The sequence below is a fragment of the Pyrgilauda ruficollis genome, unplaced genomic scaffold, assembly GCF_017590135.1.
Source record: "Pyrgilauda ruficollis isolate IOZ18807 unplaced genomic scaffold, ASM1759013v1 scaffold65, whole genome shotgun sequence".
Taxonomy (NCBI): domain Eukaryota; kingdom Metazoa; phylum Chordata; class Aves; order Passeriformes; family Passeridae; genus Pyrgilauda; species Pyrgilauda ruficollis.
Window position 1 is genome coordinate 1,183,576 of NW_024528266.1, and position 22,016 is coordinate 1,205,591.

Consider the following 22,016-nt stretch of genomic DNA (forward strand, 5'->3'; position numbering starts at 1 on the left):
GGGAAAATGGTCGCAGCCTGTGTTTTAAAACAGTTGCCCTACTAATTTTATCATTCTGCATGTGACCAGTGTTCTATAAAATGTATTGTTTTGTCTAATCTATCTTTCATAACATGAGTGCTGGTAACAATTCCCTTTGCAGGAGTATCTATTAAAAATGAAACAATGGTATCAGTCCACCAAAACAGCATTATGTGCTGTAGTCTTCCTTTGTGAAAGGAGAGTAGTTCCTAGCTCTGCAGCAGGGTATGCAAGTGTGAATCCATGAGCCTGTGCCAGCTCCTATTAGCAGCAAAGACAGGAACCCAAGGCAGTGGGCAGTTTATGTATTCTGCAGCCAGAGGAGTTTCTACTTCTGTTATACTCCCAGGTACAGAGAAAAGATTAGCACATGGAGAAAGCTGTCCTTTAGCTGATGGAAACACGTGAAACAGCAACACCTCAGTGTGTGATTACAAAGCAGTGGCATGTGTTAGACTGGGAATTGTACCTCAGTGGTACAACTGTGGTCTGCAAAACATGCTTGTTGGCTGTTTTTGACAAACAACTGGATTGGATTCTAGAACAGGTGACAGAAGAGGATGGCTTGAGGACTGCAGCCCCCTGAAACCTCCTGCCACCTCAAAGACCTTTTATGGTACATTTCATTGTCCTTCTCCAGTGAAATCTTCAAATCTGCCTTTTGGTGGTAGACTTGGAGACCTTCCCAGGAATGTGTACATGGAAATGAAAAGGAACTGATCTGCCAGGCTCTTGCATGGAAGTTGATCTAGAGGACTTTACTCAAAATCACAGTGTAGGCAGGGGAATATGGGTATAGGTAATTGTCTTTATGGGAAGCATCAAGAATGTGGTAAACATGAGTTCCATGGTGAAACTGTGGCTGAAACTTTGTTCCACTGGAGAGGGTGGGTGCCTATGGGTAGGAGGTAAGCATGTCATATAGGTCTGTTCAAGGCTCTATACCTGCCTCTCCTTTGAAGAAGAAGGATTTGTTGGAGAAGCGAGACCTTTCAAGAAGGAGTAGGGAAGGGATATTGGTCATGCCAGTCCTGGAAGGCATACCCAAGGCATTTAAAAGGAATTGTAATCACAATTTAGCCTGCCAGAAAAACCTCAGTTCTTTGGATACTTTAAGTGGCAATTGGCAAAAAGCAGTAGAAGAAAAAATTGAGCCGATAGGAAAAAGCGTTACTCGCTGGAAGAAGCTTTTGAGAAAATCACTTTGAATAGGACTTTTCATGTGTTTCCAGGGCTGTCCTTATTTTTCAAATAGATAAATAGATAGTTTGAGAATAGGGCTGGGTTGTGTCTTTGTTTTCATTTTGTTTGTTGGTTGTGGGTTTGTCGGTTTTTTGAAGTGTTTTAAATACTATGCTAGTTTCTGGTGTTTGCAGACCTAAGAGATGCATGAAGATACAAGGCTTACTTTTAGCCATTCTTTATTTGACATCCCTGGATTTTAACAATGATTAGTTTTGTCTCTAGAAATGACTGTGATACTGAGAATAAGAGGATTTCCTTTTCCCCCTTCCTGCTCTGTATCACCTTTTGTTGCTTACTTTGGGAGGTGTGGTATTTTGAAAATCCTCATATGTGTGCAAATCACCTTATTCCATAGTATTTGACATTGCTCATCTGCCTTCCTACTAAATAACAAGGAATGAAAGCTGCATTAATTCATATGTCAACTTAAGGCTAAAGAAAGTCTTTAATTTTCTATTATGGGGATAAAGTCACTGGATTTTTGGTCATCCCTTGCACTAATGCTAAATATTTGTCTGTGTTTCTTGAAGCTTTACAAAGCACTGACCTTAGACTTTTTTTGTGGTTGGATGTCTTAAAGACTTAGAAGCGCAGGCAGCTTTCATAAATGATAGAGACTATGTTATTCAGGTTGAAGGATGTGTTTTTCTCTTGGTTTTGCGTTTGGTCCATGCATCTTGTCACAGAATATTTTTGTGCATGAGAAGTTGGAGCCAGTCATGTCATATTTTCTGTTATACATACTTATTTGTGTGTATGGGTGCTGCTGACAGACCAAATAAGAAAATGCATGCATCCAACTGCTAGGAAAAATAAAATCTTCAGTGTATTCACTGCATTGCAATTAAAAAATAAGCTGTTATCAAAAGCAGCAAGGGGGAGAGAATGAAAGAAAAATACTGGCTAACTAACAGTACTTTAGTATATAACAGTCTAAAATTCCCCTGCTCACAAAGTAAGATAATTGACTGTATAAAACTCCAGAAATGAAAGAATGTGCTTGGCTCCCTCCTCACTAATTCCTAAGTGAAAATCAGGCATAACTTTTGGAAGTCACAAAACTTCACACCTTTCAAAACTTGTAAATTGAGAACAGGGCTATTTGCTAAGCTTAAGCCTCCAGTTTTATCCAAGTTCTGCAGAAATTGACTTACAGACAAAAGAATAATGTATTAGAATTATGCAAACTCATGTGTTAAAATGACTTTTGAATTTATTTACTCTTGACAGCTAGTCATCTGTAATGAAATTTCTGAAAACTGACCTCCTTTATCTTTTCCTGTGGAACGGCTCTTGCAACACACTAATGGGAGGCAGTGGGAAAGGTAGGCAGTGTCTGTGCTTTGGCCAGGCCAATGGCACAAAGACCATGTAGGCATTGCTACAACATCCTTCGCAGTGCTTATGTGACTTAAGAAAATCCTGCCCTCCTCAGTCCTAAGGAAGCCTTTCTGAAACTTCTGTGGTTTTTCTGTTGCGCGCACAGGATTGACACATCAAAGAGGCATTTGGAGTGCCACTTCCCTTGTGTAGGGACCAGAGTTTTACTAGGCAGAATAAGAGGGTTTTGTAACTCCAGTTCTTCAGATGTGTTGCTTAGTCTGTTATGTCCTTCAGATCTTGTGGTAAAAGGTAAATAACCGTACTTCCTTGTTTTTATGATGTATTGGACATGCTGGAATTAAAAGAGTACTTTTTATGTCAGTTCTTTCATTTTGCCTACATGTTTTCCCACAAACTATACCTGTAGTGCTGCAGATCAGAAGGTGTTATGTGGCACTCTGGTTTATTGCCAGTTTCTGGTCATCCATGCAAGCTATGCCAGCTAAATGCACGGAAAAAACAAGTCAAAGGGAATGACACTATGTGCAATCCACAACTAGGAGCTCTTGATATACACAGTAAGTCCGGCTCCCCTCTTTCATATCCGGTAGTGACAGACCAAGTCTGTTGCTACTTGAGAGGTAATACCAATGCAAAACAAGTAAAGACAGAATCCTGCAGTGGAGTCAATACTCTTGTTTTGAGGAATTATTGTGGCAGCATGAAAGAGCTGGAGAAAAAAAACATGTCAGTAAATACGTGAAGTGCTGCACCACAGGAGCAGTCTTCAGTGGAAAAATAGACTTGCTGGTATCTGAAGCAACACAGTAAGCGCCGGTGCTTAGATCCAATAGCAATTAAAAGATTTTAAGAGATTTAGGAAGAAAATGGTAATTTCCATTTCAGGGAAAAGCTAGTGAGCAGACTCAGCAGTCCTACTGCTTCACTCCACATGGTGCTCCTGCACGTGGCACTGCTGTCTTGTGCTGTATAGCCTGGCAAAACAACTTCTGCTCCAGCTTTAGAAGCTGAGACCAATTTTTTTTCACTTTCTGTATGGTTTTGTGTTTGTCAGGGAGAGATACAATTTTAAAATGCTTCCTTAAAAGCAAAGAAAAGATTTGCCTCTGATTCCAAATAGGATTTGTGTCAATTGATTTCTAATAGTTCATTGAGCATGTTTTTGTTGGACATGTCTCTCCAGTGTCAGAGGTGGGTTTTAAATTTAATTTCAATCCTGTTTTACCATGGTGTGAATAGTTTAGAACAACAGCTGGTTTCAATTAGGGTTAATTGTTTAGTGTTACTCAAATGGTCCTTATTGAAAATGTATATTTTCCATTTTGGAGTTATGCAAATTTCTTTTTCTGTGACATTGGAAAAAGTCAAGAGAAAAAAAAAGCTTCATTACCTTCTTTTTCTGGCATCTCTTGCAGCCATTACAGTCAAAGCAATCTCAGTAAAAGGTTGCAACTGGCACTAAAGGAACACTGCACCATTATTATTCCTGGAGTAAGAGGGCAAAAATAGACTCTCAGACTTAGGCACATTTTGTCTTCTCTCTCCTTCTCTTCACATGCTGAAGCTGCTGCCAAGCCCAGCTGCTGCTTTGTCTGTAACATGCACCAAGTTGATTTTTTCCCCAGTGCCCTTTTGGCTGACATGTCTGTCAATGCATTGGCTATTTGCGCTTCAGCAGATACAGTACAGTATCACTTTCCCTGTCCCCCTTGCTCTGTCTTCTGCTCTCCTCCATTACTCCCACACAGCAGCAACCTGCATCCTCCTCCTCGATATCTAAATGGATTTATTACTCCCCAACTGCACATCTTACTGTCTCATCACTTACTAACATTTAACATCCTTCTCTATTACCTCAAAGCTGATGTCATCCCTCATTATAGTCCTTTGTTGTGGTTGCTTGGAAAGTCCTGTGTTCCTTTTTTTGCTGTTCCCATGCCTTTCACTAGTACTGCTTTAACATTTCTGAATTCTTATCTTCACAATGTCAGCATTGCACCCTCAGCTCTTTGTCAATGTGTTGTTCTGGATTTCTAGGTCTTACGTAGTTGTTAGTGACTTTCTGGCTTATCTGGTGTTGCTAGAACCAATTGCACTGCACATCAGGTATGAAAGAAACCATACTGAGAGTGTTTTTAAGTTATATGAGCAGAGATGCTGGAGTCCTCTGATATGAGTATTTATATCTTTTTCCAAAACTCATGATCATGAGCCCGGGAGCTGAATTTTTCATGCATAGTTTCATCCTGTCCCCCCTTACCTCAATACCTTACAATTTCCTTTCTGTTGAACACTCATTTGTAATTTTCCTTGCAAAATGTTTACTCCTTTACTCCTTTATTGGATACTTGTGCTTATAATGCATTCTCCATGTCTGCTGGCATTTTGTGTTATCCATCAATACTTTGTATTTCACCTACAGCTCTGCTTTCCTTTTCTACATTTACTCTCCATTACCTACATGCTCGTGTCTCAATATTTTCTCATAATCAACAGTGATCTTGCTTTGGGGTCACTATGGATCTGAAAGTCTTTGTCACTTAATTCTGTTTTGTAGGCTGCCTTGCCTTCCTTCAAAATCTTATTTTTCAAAAAGCATTGTTACGTTGGGCTCAGAACATAAAACACTTTCAATGGCACACTAATGCACAAAACAAACAATGAAAAGCTGCAACAAATAACTTTATTTTCAGCCTTTTTGCTTGTTTGAGCTTGGCACGGAAAACAATTTTCTTGCCTTGCTTTTTGACCTTGGGCAAGAAACTCCTCTTGGCACATCTGGGGTTTTTTATTCTGTGAAATAGAGATGAAGATGTTGAGCATCTTTGCAAAGCACTTTCAGAGCTGCAAATAAAAAATAAAAGTTAAAGGTAGTTGATTTTTTTATTCTTATCATGCTTGTTATTCTGTGTGTCAGTCAGTGAAACAAGCAGAATGTCTATTCTTAGCAAATAATAATGGTGATGGTTGTTTTGACTCATCTGAGGTTTTCTTGAGTGGCTAAGTTGCTAATGGAACGGATGCTCTGAACTCCTACAGACTTCTCAGTTTTTTCACAGCCATGTATTTTTTTTGCAACTGATGTACCACCTCTCTTGCTTTCTGCTTGTTCTCATACAAAGTTTTTTATCTTGATGTAGAGTCTGTTTCCCTTTTTTGTGTCAAATGCAAGATCTGGCGTTCGTATTGTCTGCCGTTAAGTTGCTCTGTTTGATTCACTTATCTGGTAGAATTGGCTCCTTGTTCTTTTGCTGTTGTTTGTTTGTTTGTTTGATTTTATTTTTGTTGTTAGGAGGGTTTCTTTTAAGAAGGAAATGTATACCTTTTTCGGCTTGGGAAATACCCTGTCTACAATGGCACGTTAAAAGACTGAAAAAGTTGCTTAGCCGTCCCCATAGCAGAACATTCCCTGAATATTTGCTGTTTGCACTGCAGGAAAGAAAGCTCTCCCAGATTACTTTTCACAGATTTCTTTTCATTTAGGGGATGGTCTTATTTTGAACAGTGTTGCTCAGTAATATCTTTGCTTGGAAGGATGCCAAGCTCATCCAGGGCAGCACAGGCAGCTCTTCCCATTGTAGGGCTTCCAATTAAACTAATGCTACCAGCTGTGTGTTCTTTTGTCTGCCCTGGACTAGGCTGTGGTATTGTGCTTCCCACTGCATCTCTCCAGCAGAGCCTGTTGTCTCCATATTAATAGTCTGGGCAAGAGAAGGGGGGCTATGAAGCATTTCAGAAAAGAGAGGAGATGTAAAGGAACTCTGGTGATGGGAGTTATTCTCAGAAATGGGCCTTCTAACCTTGAAAAAATGGGTGTGGGGAACACAAGTGTAATCTCTTTCATTTAGATCACGCAAAAGTGCTCCACAAAGGTGACAAAGTATATAGTCACCAAAGCATGAGGGAAATCAGACTACTAATCTCAAATTAGTCATGCAACAATCTTCAGATTCACAGTCCAGTGTCAGGCCCTCTGGGTTTTGTTTCTGGGCATTGCAGGCAATGGGGTGAAGTAGGTGGGGGAAAAATAAAAATTAAAAACAAAGAGATGGATGAGGTGACGTGAAGAGGAAAAGAAAAAGTTATTTTGCCTGGCAGGGGCAGATTCTGAGGAGAGGGGAACTGGCAAGGGGAGGATGAAAGCCAATGGTCTTCAATGCTCAGGGCAGGAAGAATCAGATAGGAAAGAAAGTTAGACCTGAGATAGAAAGGATGGAAGGCAAAAGTGCAAGACAGTCTGATTTATAGGGGGCAAGGAAAGTGTAATTTTTGTCAAATGTCATCAAGTTCAGTGTTTTATCCTCTTAACCGGAAAATTACCCTAGTTTATTTTGAGCAGGTTCAAAAAGCGATAAATGCTGCTGATCAAGGTTTTAACAGGTTTTGTTGATGGTGGTTTTTTCCCCCCAGCACTTCTACACAGATTTGCAGAGAACACAGAATTAGAGTAAATCCTTCTGATTTTATCAGGATGTTATCTTCTGGTGAAATTATATTTAATTTTATATTAAGCTACTTTAAGACTCAGCCTTTTTGTTTCCATATAATTGCTGCTAAGCAGCAATTGTCTGATCTGCAGCAGGCAAGCTTGATATTGAAAGGGCATCGGAGAGTATGTGCTGCCTAGTAATTCTTCAAACTGTGCTGGTTAAGGAAATCAAAGATCCAGAAACAGTGCAAGGGTGAAGGAACAAAGTAAGGGATGAAGTTGTCATTGTATACTGAGGTAATATGTCCTTCATCATAAATTAGGTCATCAAATGGAATCTACCAACGATTGCACTTGAAATGGAAAGTTTTCATTTTGCTGAAGGGATGAATGGAAATTGCTTGTGCAACACTTTGAGCAAGGATGGTGACAGTAGGTGAGATTTGGCTTATATCAGTGGGAGTTCAGCACAAATTAAAGAGAATATTTGGTGGCATTCTTGAAATCTATGCCTGTGTTTCCTTGCATTTCTTATTTTCCAATAGGCTGCATTACCTTTGTAGACAGACGTCCCTGCTGAGATGCCAGGACTCTAGAGGTCAGTTTTGTGATGTGTATCTAGCCTTTTCTCCAGTGAATGTCACTGCCTAGCCTTAATTGATTTTAAATTTCGTCTTTCCCTGCCCCTTCTCACCTCTTAGTACACTTTTCAAACCTTTCTACAACAGTGCTGCCTGGCACAGCCTCCTTTTTCCAGATCTATCAATACTACAGCCTCTTTTGATGTCTCAACCATAGGCACCCTGAAAACATCCTGTGCATTTTGGGGAGTATATTCAGGCTTACATCCTAACAGACATGGCATATAAAGCCACTCTTCAGCTGAAGATTTGTGCCTGTGTAACTTCTTTAAAATGGTGGGGTGATTCTAAATTTTTTTTAAAAAGTTCAGGCTTCTTGAACAGCCAGGAACCATCATTTGTCTGAGACAAAGCCTGGGCACAGCTGTTGTGTGCCAGGTAAAAACCAGATTTGAAAAATAAACTGAAAGCACATTTAAGAAATATAGGAAGTTGTACTGCTGTTTCTCTGCCTGATGTGCTAACCTGGCAAGACAGGTATCCTCTTTGTGCCTCTGTAGAATTGAATGGAAGAGCTAAAGGTTGTCATGCAGAAAAAAGTAAATAAATCAGGACATTTGTCCAAAAAGAGAACTTGTGGAGCCTTCTTTCTGTTTGATGGCCTTTGTAAACTGTGGTTCTTTCAAGCCCTCTAAATGAATCCTGCAAGCCATGGCATCAAAATATCTTTCTTGTATAAATCTTGCTTCCCTCCAAACTTGGGAGACTTCTAGTTCATTTTTTCAAGGCTCAGATTAATTAATGCATTTTAATGTGATGGATTTAATGCTACCATATTTGGCAAAGCTTGTAGACAGGAAGATATCTGACCCAGAAAAGGCTCTCAAATGCTTTTCAATAATAAAAGTTCCAAAAGTGGTTGTGTTGTTTTGTGCAACAGAGATGCAAATGTACTTTCTGGTAATAGTTTTTAGATATCAGAAGTTTGGATTATTTTTTTCCCAAACAAAGAAATCCCAAGGCTTAGAAAGCACAGCTGCTAAGGCTCAAATACAAGTTTGTTTTACAGTCAGGACAAACTAAAATCCCTTAAAGGTTAATTACAAGTGAATTTAAAATACTGTTAGTCCGAGTTGTGTGTAATGTAGTGGCAGGAGGGAAATTTTTACTAACGTTTACAGAGAAGATGTAAATGAAGTGGAATTCTATAACCATATCTAAAAAAGGAACAGGATACACTCTGTTATCTGCAATGCAGAGGAGAATATTCTTTAAAATCCAGTCAATAATTTCCCCTCCCCCCACTTTATCCTCATTTCCTTCTGAAGAATTTTCAGGATATATTAAAAATGTGCTGTCACTCTTCTAGAAATAATTCAGCTCTAAGTCTGGGATGAACCATTGTGTTGTGAAGGAAAAATAATTTGCAAGAGCAGAATTGCCATCCAAAAGCGACTAAAAAGATTTATTGGAAATTTGAGGCCAATCTCACTTGATCATGGATCTCATAATCACATTTCATTCTACTTCTTGCATCTGAGATTATGAACACCAAACAGAAAGACCTGTAGTTTATCTGTTTAAACTTCTTGTCACTTTTCATGGCTGTTTTCTTGTGAATACATTGTCTTTCTGCAATGTACTCATGGGTGGTTTGGGGAGCATTTAAAGGTGACAAAGACCAAAAAAAAAAAAAAGCATTTTGGGAGGGAGCAGAACATCACAGTCAAAGAAATGCAGATTTTAACCTTATTCCTTACCCTTTGCAACGGAGAATTTGCATGCTGTGGTCTCTCAATCTTCATCAGGACCCTGAAGCTCAGAAAGGATTTGAGGAGCAGCCACAGCATATTCTCAAAATGAACACTAAATAATAGCGTATATTTCCAAAGCTACATAGAAGCTGCCTAATATGCATTTATAGGGTCTCAGGTATTTTGACCCTTGAATCAGCTGTGTATCCTGGTTTGGATGTGGATTAGTACAAATAGGGGCAATGACTTTCTGGAATGCATTAATACATACATTAGTACTCTCTTCATTATTGCTCTATGGGGAAAACCTGAGGCTCCTATAGATTAGATTTTTTTTTTCCCCTGCCCTCTGACCAGACTGTATGTTCCTGGCCATTTGGATGGAATGGAGAATAAATCTGAATATTCCTCCAGGGAACCTGTGATTCATCTGGTGGTGAATTGTACAGGCTCCAAAAGAAAGTAAGATAAAAAATGTTTCTGTGGAAAGACTGTATTCACCTTCAACAGAAATCAAAGGAAAGAAAATTTGGCCCAACTGTATGGAGCTCTCCTGGTGACAAAGTCCTTGGAGCATTCTCAAAACATAGAACAGATGCACAAGGTAACAAACTGTTTATAGTCTCCATCCTAAATTGGAGATATCAGTCAAGAGAGGCTTTCTTCCCCAGATTCACATTTAGATAAATAGCTTGGAGGCATTAGACTACATGGATAATATGTGGAAAACATCCAGGAGCACTGAGATTGAAATGATGTCAGCTTTGAAGAGGACATCCAGGGGAATGACGCTGAGGTGTGCAACTGACCCATGGGACCATGATTCTGGGAACAGAGTTCAGATCTAATTTTTGTTCACTCAACATCGCCTCAAACACTGCTACTTTTCTGGAAGGAGCCTGGTTGTTTCTAAATTACAGAAGATTAAAAGAACCGTAGAATACACGTTTGAGTATTTAAAGGGATCCTACCCACTATTTATGCACAGCATTTAGCATTTTCAAAAACATAGTGTTAAGAGTTGGCCTGACTTTGTTTAACCATCAGTTTAAGTGGGAGCAAAATTGGACTGCTATCCAAGTTTTTAGAGATCCTACACTACATTTTTTCAGTTTGGCTCATCAGCTCACAGTAGATGAGGGTGATGTGTTGTGATTTACTATTAGAAGAACATGGGAGAAATAAAAAAGAAAATTCTCTCTTTCACAGCAATAGTTAAAACTTAGTAGTCCCTTTTTTTGGTCCTTCTTATTTATTCATACATCTGTTTTTAACTTGCTCTTATTTATAGATTTTTTTTTTATTTCTTTCTACATTACAGCAACTAGTAGTTATTTAAGGACCAACCATTGTTTCATTTTAGAGAGAACTCATTTTAGGGACACATTTGTTACCATAGCCAGTTAAATTCTGCTTTGCTGGAAATGCTTGTACAAGCTGATAGCCTAGATGTAAATTATTTATTTCCAATTGAATTGGTTGTGCTCTTTATTTAAAAAAAAATAGCACACTAGCCACAAAATTACATTTTTTATTTTCTTTAGATGCCTGCCAAACTAGCAAGAGATTTTACTCTAAAAGATTGCTTTTTTGTTACTGGCGATTGGCCCACCAGCCTTGGAAATACAGAAACTTTGCATTTTGAAAAAAGACCAAGATAAGCTGGAGAGTTAAACACAATGCTGAGTGCATGCCAGCATGTGCTAATGTGCTATACATGCTATATATATGTATATATATAATGGTGAATCATTTAAAGTCATCTTACTAATATTCTTGATATTCTCTCTATGCAATGCTTAAAATAATGTGATCAGTTTTATTCCTTTAGCTGGTGAAGATGCAGTTGTTAAGAATATCTGCCTCATAGTGGTTATAAGGGTGTACTAATATTTGGACAACTTCTGTTTAAATGTAGCTTATAGCTGGAATCAGTATTTTAGAAACACTGTTACTGAACTTCTGCTTTTCCTGTGTTAAGTCTGCAGTGGAGCTATGTACAGGTCCATCTGAATTTGGCATTTCTACAGTGCATGACTGGGGACTTCATAGACACAGCAATATTTTTATTTCTCTATTTGATGGCAAAGTAATATTCCTTGATCATATTGGCAGTAGACTAAATACCAGCTTGGAAATACAACCAACCAAGGAGGTTGTAGAAAGTTAAATTGCAAGAGAGTTTTGAATGCCAATATAGCATTCAAATGTGTCTGTGTGTGTGTATATATATATATACACACACACACCCATGCAGGTTTTTTAACATAGATGGGGCAAAACAATACTTGGATGTTTCAGGCTCAGGAAAAGAATGCAACCAGGATCTCAAATATGTTTGAGCTATAGCTTTTAGTCCATTGGTAAGATACATTTGAAAGATTTGGAGCACTAGGAAAAGGATTTAATACAGCTGGTGTTACTGAGAGGGGGAAAAGGCTTAAGAAAGTACGCAGAACTCAGTTTTGTGCTTTTTACCAATGAACTCTTCTGCTGGAGACAACAAAAGTTCTTCTTGGCTGAGAAATATTTGAATGTCATAGATGATATTTTTACATATTACATGGGCTTTACTTTATATGTGGATATACTGCAGAAACTATATTTCTGTTCAAAGAATAATCCAGTCAGTCTGACTCAGAGGTGAACTCTCAATTCAGGCACTGATTTTCTAGAAAAAGCTGCCTCTGAGATATTGTCCCTTGTCCAGTGAATACTCTGTGTATTCACTTGTCTCTGAGAGTGCAGGAGTAAGGTCTGTTTGAGCATAATTAAGTGCATATAGTCCCAATCCAGCACACACAATTCTCATAAGCATAGCATGGAAGAAAGAGACACCCAGGCAACTTCAGTCCTGAGGCTGTTGTAACAAATGTGATGCAGTGTTAAGAGAGAAGATTTTCATCCTTCATTCAGTTTGTTTGCCAGTGTTAAGATTCGGTCCTGTGGAGTTGAATGTTCCATGCTGTTTTCTTCCTCTTCGTGTTTCAATAACCATTTTCATAAAAAGCATGTCTCTCACTTCATGGCATTACAGGGAGCGGTTATTGGGAGTCTGAAAGTGTACCTGGAAATTTAGGCATTTTCCAGCAATTTCTAGAATGCGTTTTGACTCAGCTATATTTTTAAAAGTCAGGTTTCAGATATTGGAGGGTCACTACCACATGTTTTATCTGAACAAGTGACATCAGAGGCAAAAAACTTAATATTTTGTTGAATTAGGCTTTTGAAAAATCTAACATTTATTTTATTCATATCAATTCTGTCAATATCTAGCAATATATCAACATAAAATAGTTTTTTCTCAAGCAATAGCATTCTCACTGGGATATGCAACCTGGATATTGCAGTCCTTGGCACAGGAAAACTATATCAAGAAATAAATTTCACATCTCCCTAAAAATTTAACTTGACAAGCCTTTTATCTTCGTTGAAAGTGATGATAAAGGACTGCAGCAAGCAGCATAAAAGATGAATAGTTATTGGGATTGTTTTGAAATGTTCCAAATTTTAGAAATGTGCGACATACCAATAGTTTTTTTGTCACATTATCAGTCATATTTTATCCTTTCCTGAAGAAGGATACTTGAAATTATCAAAAATATATTACCTTTAACCTAAAGTCCACAAGCTGAGCTGTGTTCAGAGCATGTAACACAGGCATCACTTTATCCTAAGCCAAAAGACTTGGAAAGCTCTGTGTGGGAACGCTCTCTCCCATATTTATCTGCATGAAGGAATTGAGATGGGCTCATGAGCAACAAAACCTCAGCAGCAGCATGAGTAGGCCCTGGGAAAACACCTTTGTATGTTCCAGATCTCTGTCTCTTAATGAAAATAATGCTCTGGCTTTAGGAGAAGTTGGTTCTCAGCACTCATGACCTCTGGTGCTGTCCTTTGGCGTCAAAGTCAATCTCTATATGGGCCTGATGTGGAACTCCATTCCTTGCACTGTAAATATTCCCACTGAGATCAATAGGTGCATTTGCAAAGTAAAGTATTACTCACTGTGAGTAAGAGCCATATGATGTGAGACAACAGGTCTGGCATTAAAATATGTTTTTATATATTTAGGTGAATATATTCTCACATGTGGGTTTCTTGTTTTGGCCTGCACCTGTTGTGTGTGCAGAACAGTCCTGCAGAAGCAATAATTGTACAGTTTAGTATTAGATATTCATATGTAAACACATGTTGGTTTTTGCCATCCCGTTACTCATTTACATGTGTAAATGCAGGTTAACTGCTTGTGTAGCTTTGCCAGTGAAAAATTGAGTATTTCAAAATTTAGCCTTGAGTGTGTTCTGGGGAATTGTGCTACAAGTCCATATTATTTCTTCATTCAAGGTCTCCAGCCTGTTAGAAACACAGTATAACCACTTGATTCTGATTCACAGGGTAACGCTTCAGAATTACAGACCTAATAATTATGAATTTCTTTGATATTTAGTGATTGCATCAACAGTGTTCATGATAAACACTATTTTATTAATGTGGATGTCACTGGCATTGTACTTAAGGGTGTCTACTGTAGGTAACAGAAAAATTAGTTAGTTTTAAGGTGTTATATTTTCCACAGTCAACTTTGTGTCTTAAGGAGGTGAGGAAAGTAAGCGTATAGAAACTGTTCACTAAATTTTAAAAGCATTTTTCTATTTATATGACCAGCTTGGGGGCGAGAGGAAGGTTGTTTGTCTTCTAAAGAAAAAGTTAATGTGAGATATATACATCATATATACATATACCTCTTAAATCCCAGAAGAAACTTCTTTCTTCCTTGGACAAGTTAATGCACATAATGCTATTCAGTTGTCTTCAAAAGCTGACAGCAAGTCTGAGCTGTTATTTCAAGTTTTCCCTGTATAACTCAAAGATAGTATTATTCATGGAGCTGTTGTGCTAGACTTGGAAGAGTGCTTATCTCCTTGGGTGGTCATGTTAATTCCATAGCCAAAATCAGTTTTTAGTGTTTTTGAGGAGACCCAGTGATGGGTCTCATTTCTAAGGGAAAATTCATTTCTGGATAGGGTGGACAGGACAGTCTTCCAGCTTAGACCACAAGACACCTCAAAGTGAATGGACTAGCTTTGTGATTTTGATGAATTTTACATCTGGATTGCTCAATATGAAAAATGTACCCATGTTTTCTTTGATTGGACCTGCTGTATTTCAGCTCCCAGTGTGTTTCGACAGCAGAACAGGCCGTGTGCACCGAACCACTCTCACTCCTGATATCTCTGTGTTCTCTTACAGCCTGTGACCTGATGAACCAAGGCATCCTGGCCCTTGTCAGCTCCATTGGCTGCACGTCAGCAGGATCCCTGCAGTCTCTGGCCGATGCCATGCACATCCCTCACCTCTTCATCCAGCGCTCCACGGCAGGAACGCCGAGGAGCGGCTGCGGGCTCACCAGGAGCAACCGCAACGATGACTACACGCTCTCCGTGCGGCCCCCTGTCTACTTAAATGATGTCATCTTGAGAGTGGTCACAGAATATGCCTGGCAGAAATTCATTATTTTTTATGATAATGACTATGGTAAGTGTTTATTTATCAGGGTGATTTTTGTCAAATCCATAATCCTCTTGAAAATTGTCACACTATGACTTTATTGTCTTGCAATACATTATGTTTTGCTTGTGAACATTTATGGTTCTGGCACCATTTCACAGCACCTCAGAGAAATCTATTTCTAAAATCCATCAACATTTACAGGTTTATTTGATAATGTCTTTGTTAGAGTTAGCTGATAAATTAAGAACTTATGTGTTTTTCTATTCTACTTGTGTTTATGAAGCATAAAAGTTTTTAGCAAGCTCTCTCTTTTTTTGGACAGTAGAAACATAAAATGACAATTCAAGATGTAACCTGTAAGCTTTGCATTCTGTAGATTTGTTTATTTTGTGGTGAATCTCTTCTTTTTGTTGTCGTATACTTTCTGGCCAGAATCTGAAGCGATGGAGAATGTAGGTCAGAGGTTTGGCAAGAACAAGGTGCAAGTCATAAATATAAAACACATAGAAAGAAGTTATTGAGAGTGAAGAAGTTGAGGAGGAGGAGGGCTTGGACAAGACAACATTCCCTCTGTTTTGAGTTCATTCAGTGTTCCTGAAAGGTGCTGAATTGGTGGTTTTTGTGTGATAGAGTAAGTGTGACACAGATGGTGGTGTCACAAGACTGCACCATCCAGCGTGGTGAATCAGCCAGTTTTGGTCGAGATATTTTCTACAGCTAACAGGAGAACTGGAAAGATTTCTCCAGTAGGCTGCATTATCTAAGAAATTTAACCATCTTTATTTCTGTAAAAAATTGCTTTGCAACCAGCCTGTTTTCTTCAGATGCATCCAATATTCATAAGTAATCATGACTGGCTTGGATGAACATTTTAAAACTTATGTTCAAAGTTTAATCTTTAAGTTATAGAAAAATGCTCACTTCAGCGATTTACTGTGCATAATAACTGGTTCATTCAGGGCAGGTGTTATTGATTTTTTTTTCCTGCCTACATAATAAATTCTTAAATTAGAAGACTAGAAAGTGATGAATAGGAGAATTCTTCTCTGTACCAAAGCAGCACCTAAAAGCACCAGCCATGGGATAAGGAAAACACACACAAACCCCCTAAAAAAAAATAAAGAAAAAATCTAAAAATCTCACAGCAGAGTATTTTTGCTCAGAAAATGTGAGATTGTGTATTTAACTGCCAGGTACCTATGAAGACAACTATAAACTTAAAATTTAAGGGGTATCTTTTTTTTTGCATGTATTTTTGAGTTTAAAAGCCTCAAGCAAATTTTATAATTAATATCTTTGAATAATTATATTTGAAAATACTGGGTTTAAATTATTCATTATTTAATTAAAAAATACAGTTCAGACGCCATGCTATTTTGTCCTTGATATCTGGGTAAGAACTTCATAATGGTGTGACTTATGTAACACAGATGCCTGCCTGCCTGCAAGGAATTAGTTTCAGAGCAATAGCTCACTCAGTGACACATCATCCTCAGTGTGATCTGTGGCAAATATTTAGTCTCTGTACCAGCCTCTCTGGCATTCAGAACTCAGTAGTCAACAAGTAATATCATACTAAACAAGACAAGCTGGTGATCTGGCTCTGATTAGTGATCACCATCACAAACATCAGGAAAAGGTGCAAAAACCCACCAACATTCTGCATTTAGCATATACTGAGTAGTCTGTCCCCTTTCTAACCATTTGTGTGGCTTGAGCATTTTGGGGAGGGGGTGGGGGGGGGAGGTTGTTTTTTTGGGGGTAAGGAGTGTGCATACATAGTTTGAAATCAATACCACGGATAAAATTATTTTAAATGTAAGCTGATTTTTAAATTAACCTGTGACTCAGAGTAGAGCTATTAGCTGTGTAATGGTATGCTTCTTTAGACTGTATCAAGCTAAATCCTTGATTTCAACAGCCATCCTAGGGCAGCAAGAAATTTCTGTATTCTTTTGCTTCCTACTTCATTATAAAATTATATAAAACTTTTATAAAGATGCTGATTTCATTGATGGCTTTCCCCTCCATTTTTAATAACAAACAGAGCAGAACTTTTCGATCACCATCTCTAACCTCAGTCCTCTCATTCTTTCCTTTGATCACTGGCTCTCCATTTATTTTTCTTGCTCCTACTGCAATGCCCCTCTAATCCTTTGCTACCCTGTTTCAGGTGAAACCATTAGGTTTCAAAACAACTGTGTTTTGTCTGTTCACAGTCCTTTTACCCAGTTTTTGATCTGTGACAGCAGTTTTTCACAGACACATGATGACATTTTTTGATTAGTAACTCCTAGAGGGTAATTTTGCCAGATTGTTATAAATATTTACAAATTATATCACTTTCTCCCCTTTTCCTGCTATTTTATTGATAAACTGAAAAAATTTCTCATATGTTAGCAGTTCGCATTTTCTCTTCCTGGATTCTCTATTGGTGGAAGAAGAACTAGCACAGAGAGAGGGACAAAGAAATTAATGGCATGAAAAGAGGAACTGGAATCACTTTTTAGTGGATTACAGAGCGGATAAGTCTGAATTCAGTCTTTACCATGCTTTGAGCAGCACGTCGGACAGTATGATGTCCTGAAATTCCATCCAACTCTAATAATTCTATGAAGTTTGAGAAAGCCATTCTTTGATGGGTCTCTAGATGTGAAATATTTTTACAAAAGAAAACTATTCAAGTATCAGTTTGAATTTCAAAAAAGAGAATGGGCCCAAGAGCTCCAGAAAACTCTGAGGAAGGGAATATTGTCATTAGCTTCTGTGCCTACTTTAGAAAAGTCAAGACTGGGCATGCAGATATGGAGTAGAGGTCCAGGAATAATCCATCCCTTTGGTCAGCATCAGTGCAGCTAAGCGTGGTTGCAATTTCCTCTGGAAGATTCCAGTCTTGTACCTCAGCTTCTCTGAGAGGTTCTGCTGCAGTAAGACTTACTTATTTTCTCAGCTCATACAGTCCTAAAATAAAATTCTTGCTAAAAGCTTTGCTCAGTGTAACTGCTTGCAGCAGTTACTATTAGACATTTTAATAGGACATTTAGTACTAAACATTAAAGTAGGTGGGAGTTCAATATCTGCATTAGAATTGGTTTCATATTAGGAAGAGATTATTTATATGCTGTGCACAGCTGTCTGCAAAACTGACACCTGTGCAAGCAGAAATTTCTTGCCCTGGTGATGTGTTTTCATGTGCAGCAATCATTCCTTCTCAAGGTGTGTATCATAACATGAAGTGGGGTCTCCATAGCAGTAAATGACACTTGACAACAATGAGAATATAGATTCTGGTATGTGTTTTTTTTTTCTCATTGTTGCCATATTTTAATAAGTTAGAAAATGTGAAAGCACTAACAGACTGACTGATTCCAGCATTCACTACTTTCCTTTCCAATAAATGATTTTGTATAGCCATTTAATTTAATTATTTAAAACAAAATACTTTAGTTGTATTACTGAAATTATTTCCAGCAATAATTTCACTCCGTGGAAGAAAATGGGCCTTTCATATTTAAAACAAATTTTTCTACAGTAAAATTAGGATCTTATCGAAAGTACCTACTGTACTAAATCAGTAGCCTTACACCTTTAATATGAGCTGCAAACCTTTATGTGCCAATTTATCAAAATCAAAAGTTTAAATCCTATCAATAGAATTGCTTTTGAATTTTATCTTGCAGTCAGTCATAGATTGCTTTCCATTATCAGAGGATTTTTTATAATGGAAATGTTTTCTGCAGATCTGAGAATAATTTCCCATAAATTAATCCTACTTAAAAATCTCAAATTCTTATTTTGAATGTAAGTAGGTGAGTATATTTAGTTTTACTATTTTAACACTACTGTACTAACATCTGAATCTTAGGAACTTCAAGTCTACTTAAAGGTTCTTTACTGACAAGGAAAGTTAAGCCTTTGAAAGAAGCAATTCTTTCATTAAATCATAACTAACTGGATGTTGAAAAAGTGAGGTATAAATAATTTTTGAAATAATTGACATCTGAGTTTTCAAATTATGTTTCTTTTCCAAGAAATTTGAAGATAGGCTGGCTACTTTGAGACAAAACAAAGGACACCTCGATGATTGTAAAAAGCCTTATTTTCCTACTGTTGACTTTGTTATGCTAAGTAAAGACTCCAGAAAAGCCACAGTCTTTTCGAAGTGTTAGAGCCTCCCCAGTAACAAATGTAAAGCCGACATACAGTAGGAATTAATGAGTGGGGAATGTGAGAAAAAAAGAACATCTTAAAATGAGCAGGCTTAGGTGATATTCGCTGTATTTCATTTACTATAATAATACCTTTAGTGTATAAATTCAGATGAACTTCTGAAAATCAGAACAAGTTGTCTTTTCCCCAATCCTTGCACTCTGCGAGCACGATCTAGAGCAAACTCCCAGTGCTGTCAGTCCCCTTGTATTCAGTGCTTTGTTCCTTCTGGTAAAGCAAGTTAGGGCCTGTCCAGGACATGAAATCAGATTTTATTTAGGAAAATTTAATACAAGGATATTAAAAGCATTCAAGAACAATTCTGCACTTCTTCAAAGGCTGTTAAAGAGAGTCTTCTCACAGAGATAAAGAGTAGGCGGCATGAAATACAGCAGAATTATGCAGTAGACTGATGCCTTTCTCAAACTGCTATTAAAATTACTATCCACACAGTATGTAGAAGCCAAATCATTTAAGCAGCCAAATCAGCTCCTACTCGCTTCATTTTTGACTGCTCAGCTCAACATTGTAGGATCACTGTGCAGAGGGTGTTTGTGCATCTCCTCCTTACAAGCAGAGGTAGAGACTGGGAAGCTCCTCCTCTAGTCTGAATTCCTCCTTAGGAGCATCAGCACCCTTTGAGCGAAGGCATTTTCAGATTGGACCCTGTAAATGTGTGACTTACCCCTTTGGAAATTGCCAAGTTTAGATTTATAAAAAGAACCATTGCCATCTGTAAACATGTTGAGCAAATTTGCCAAGTTATTAATCTCTACGGTTTCCAGTTCAAAGTGAGCAAAATGCAGTTTGTACCAGGAAATCCTACCTGATCCACAGACTGGCCCATGAGAGTGGCCAGTCACAACATGAAAAAGACAGAGACATGTCACAAAATGAAAGAGTCATTTGAGACCACAGTGTGTGAGCCCAGGCCATATAGGCAGACTGATTGAGCTGCAATCCCAGCATACTGTTGTGTTTTATCTCTGTGGTGTATCAAAAAGGGACAAGCTTTTGGAATTCGTGTTTTACTCTCAGTTTACAGCTCACTGTATTTTCCAGGAAAAAAAATGTAGATACTTTTCTGTAGTAGTAAATTCTTAATGAAGAAACCAGTCAATCACTGCAAGAACATAGTGGTGAATCTCGTGCAATTTACAGCGTAGGTATCTCTGCATTTCTAAGATGAAAGACAGAAAGTCGAGCTGTTTGGAAACATTTATTTTTAATGTTATGTTGCTGCTAAAGTAGATAGAAAGATTCTGCAATCTTCCTCTTGAAAAGCTGAGGGAAAATTTAAAGACCTTTCTGTGTTTTATATTAAAAGAAAAAAATTCTCAACCCCACTTCTCTTTCCCAATTTTAGGCCTAACCTTGTGTATTTCACCTCAGCATGCTTTTGATATGCAGCCATCACTGGAGATGTATTAAATATTTACTGATTCCAGAACTGAGATATCTTTCCTTACAGTTTTTTGACCTTCCAACTAATACTGCAAATATTTGACAATGGATATTTGCCATTCCCTTAGGCATTAATTTAATTTTAACTTTTGTAAAGAAGAGAAAAAAAAGCTAGCATTAAGGCTATGAAGGGGATTTGCTCTTTGAGGCTGAAGGAGGCATTCCCATAGGAAACAGAGGTTGAAGAAGTAATTGTCAAGACTTGGCTGGAGCAGAAGGTAGGAGGTTAGCAGTAAGAAAGACTTTAGTGGGCATCTGTCTTGGAAAGCTTCCTCACGGATCTCCCTTCTTGCTCCTTTATCATATACAGATATGTATATGATACATATATCATTTCAGATTGTTTCTGCACAAGGAAAGGATGAAGGCAGCAGTGTGAGGTACCTGGCCAGGAGAAGGTGTCTCAAGCCCAGTCTGAGAGAGGATTTTGGAGAAAGAGACAAAATAAAATAGAATCTTAAGGAGAGAGCAGTGACATGTGCATTACTGAGGAGTTCAGCCTAAGTAAACAAGTCTGTGAAACTATGAAGATAAAAGAGCATTTTCCCCATCCCTACCCCAGAAAGGCAATGGTTGTCAAATAAATTGAGTGTAATTCTATAGAATTGTAGTGCTGTTCTTGAACAATCCCAGCAAAACAGGGATTATACCCAGAATCTGAAAGGCTAAGCTGCTTGCAGAAAGGCAACCTCCTGCATTTGAAGAGGGGTGATATTCTCAGATGATGCCCATCTCTATGTATGGGCCCCAAATTCCCAGCATTTCCTTTAAAGCCAGTATAAAATAAGTGATCCTGTGGATCACTTTCCTGCACATACCTTTTCCAGAAATAAATATGATGACCACTGACATAGATGTGCTTGAAACCATAACATTTTCTAATCGTTTTAAGTTTTAATGCAAGTTTAATAAAGACTCATAAAAGAATCATGCTCTCTTTAATCGATTGCAAATGCTTATAATTACCCTGAGGCTGTTTTCAGCTGCTTGATGACTATAATATTCTCAAGTCTGTCTCCAGACAGTCTTAAAACTGTTTATTACTCATCTGGCTCTTTGCCAGCTTCCCGTACTCATTTGCTTCACTGTGCCTCAATAAACATGTAATTAATTCAAGCTTATTACTGAACTTTTTTTTTTCCATTAGTATTTATTACGTCATTCAGATAAGGAAAGGAGCATTAATTTTCATCTGTGTAACTTTAGTGTGTCAGGTGAGAGCTTTTGTCACAACTTGCATTTGCTGATTGACTTGATCACTGCAAATTGAGTATATCATTTGGGCAACCCTAAAATGATTCAACTTCTGAATTATTCTATAAAATTTCTCTAGTGGAAAAGTGGACATGCTTCGACTTTTCAGCCACAGAACACTTGGAGGAATGTATGGCAGGAACTATAAGGGAATATGTAGGAAGATAAGAGTGTTTGTCACTCCCTCATGTTGCAGGCCTT

At 38.0% G+C, this 22,016-nt stretch overlaps 1 protein-coding gene across 2 annotated transcripts in view; it reads left to right on the top strand.

The window, feature by feature from the left end:
* Positions 1-22,016, top strand: part of GRID2 (glutamate ionotropic receptor delta type subunit 2) — a 676,953-nt gene that overhangs the window by 379,642 nt on the left and 275,295 nt on the right. Inside the window, exon 3 of one of the 2 annotated variants that reach the window (XM_041484266.1) lies at positions 14,628-14,912. The exons of the other annotated variant lie outside the window; for it this stretch is intronic. Coding sequence (XP_041340200.1) covers positions 14,628-14,912 — 285 coding nt within the window. The remainder of the gene's footprint in view (positions 1-14,627; positions 14,913-22,016) is intronic. 2 annotated transcript variants of the gene reach the window in all.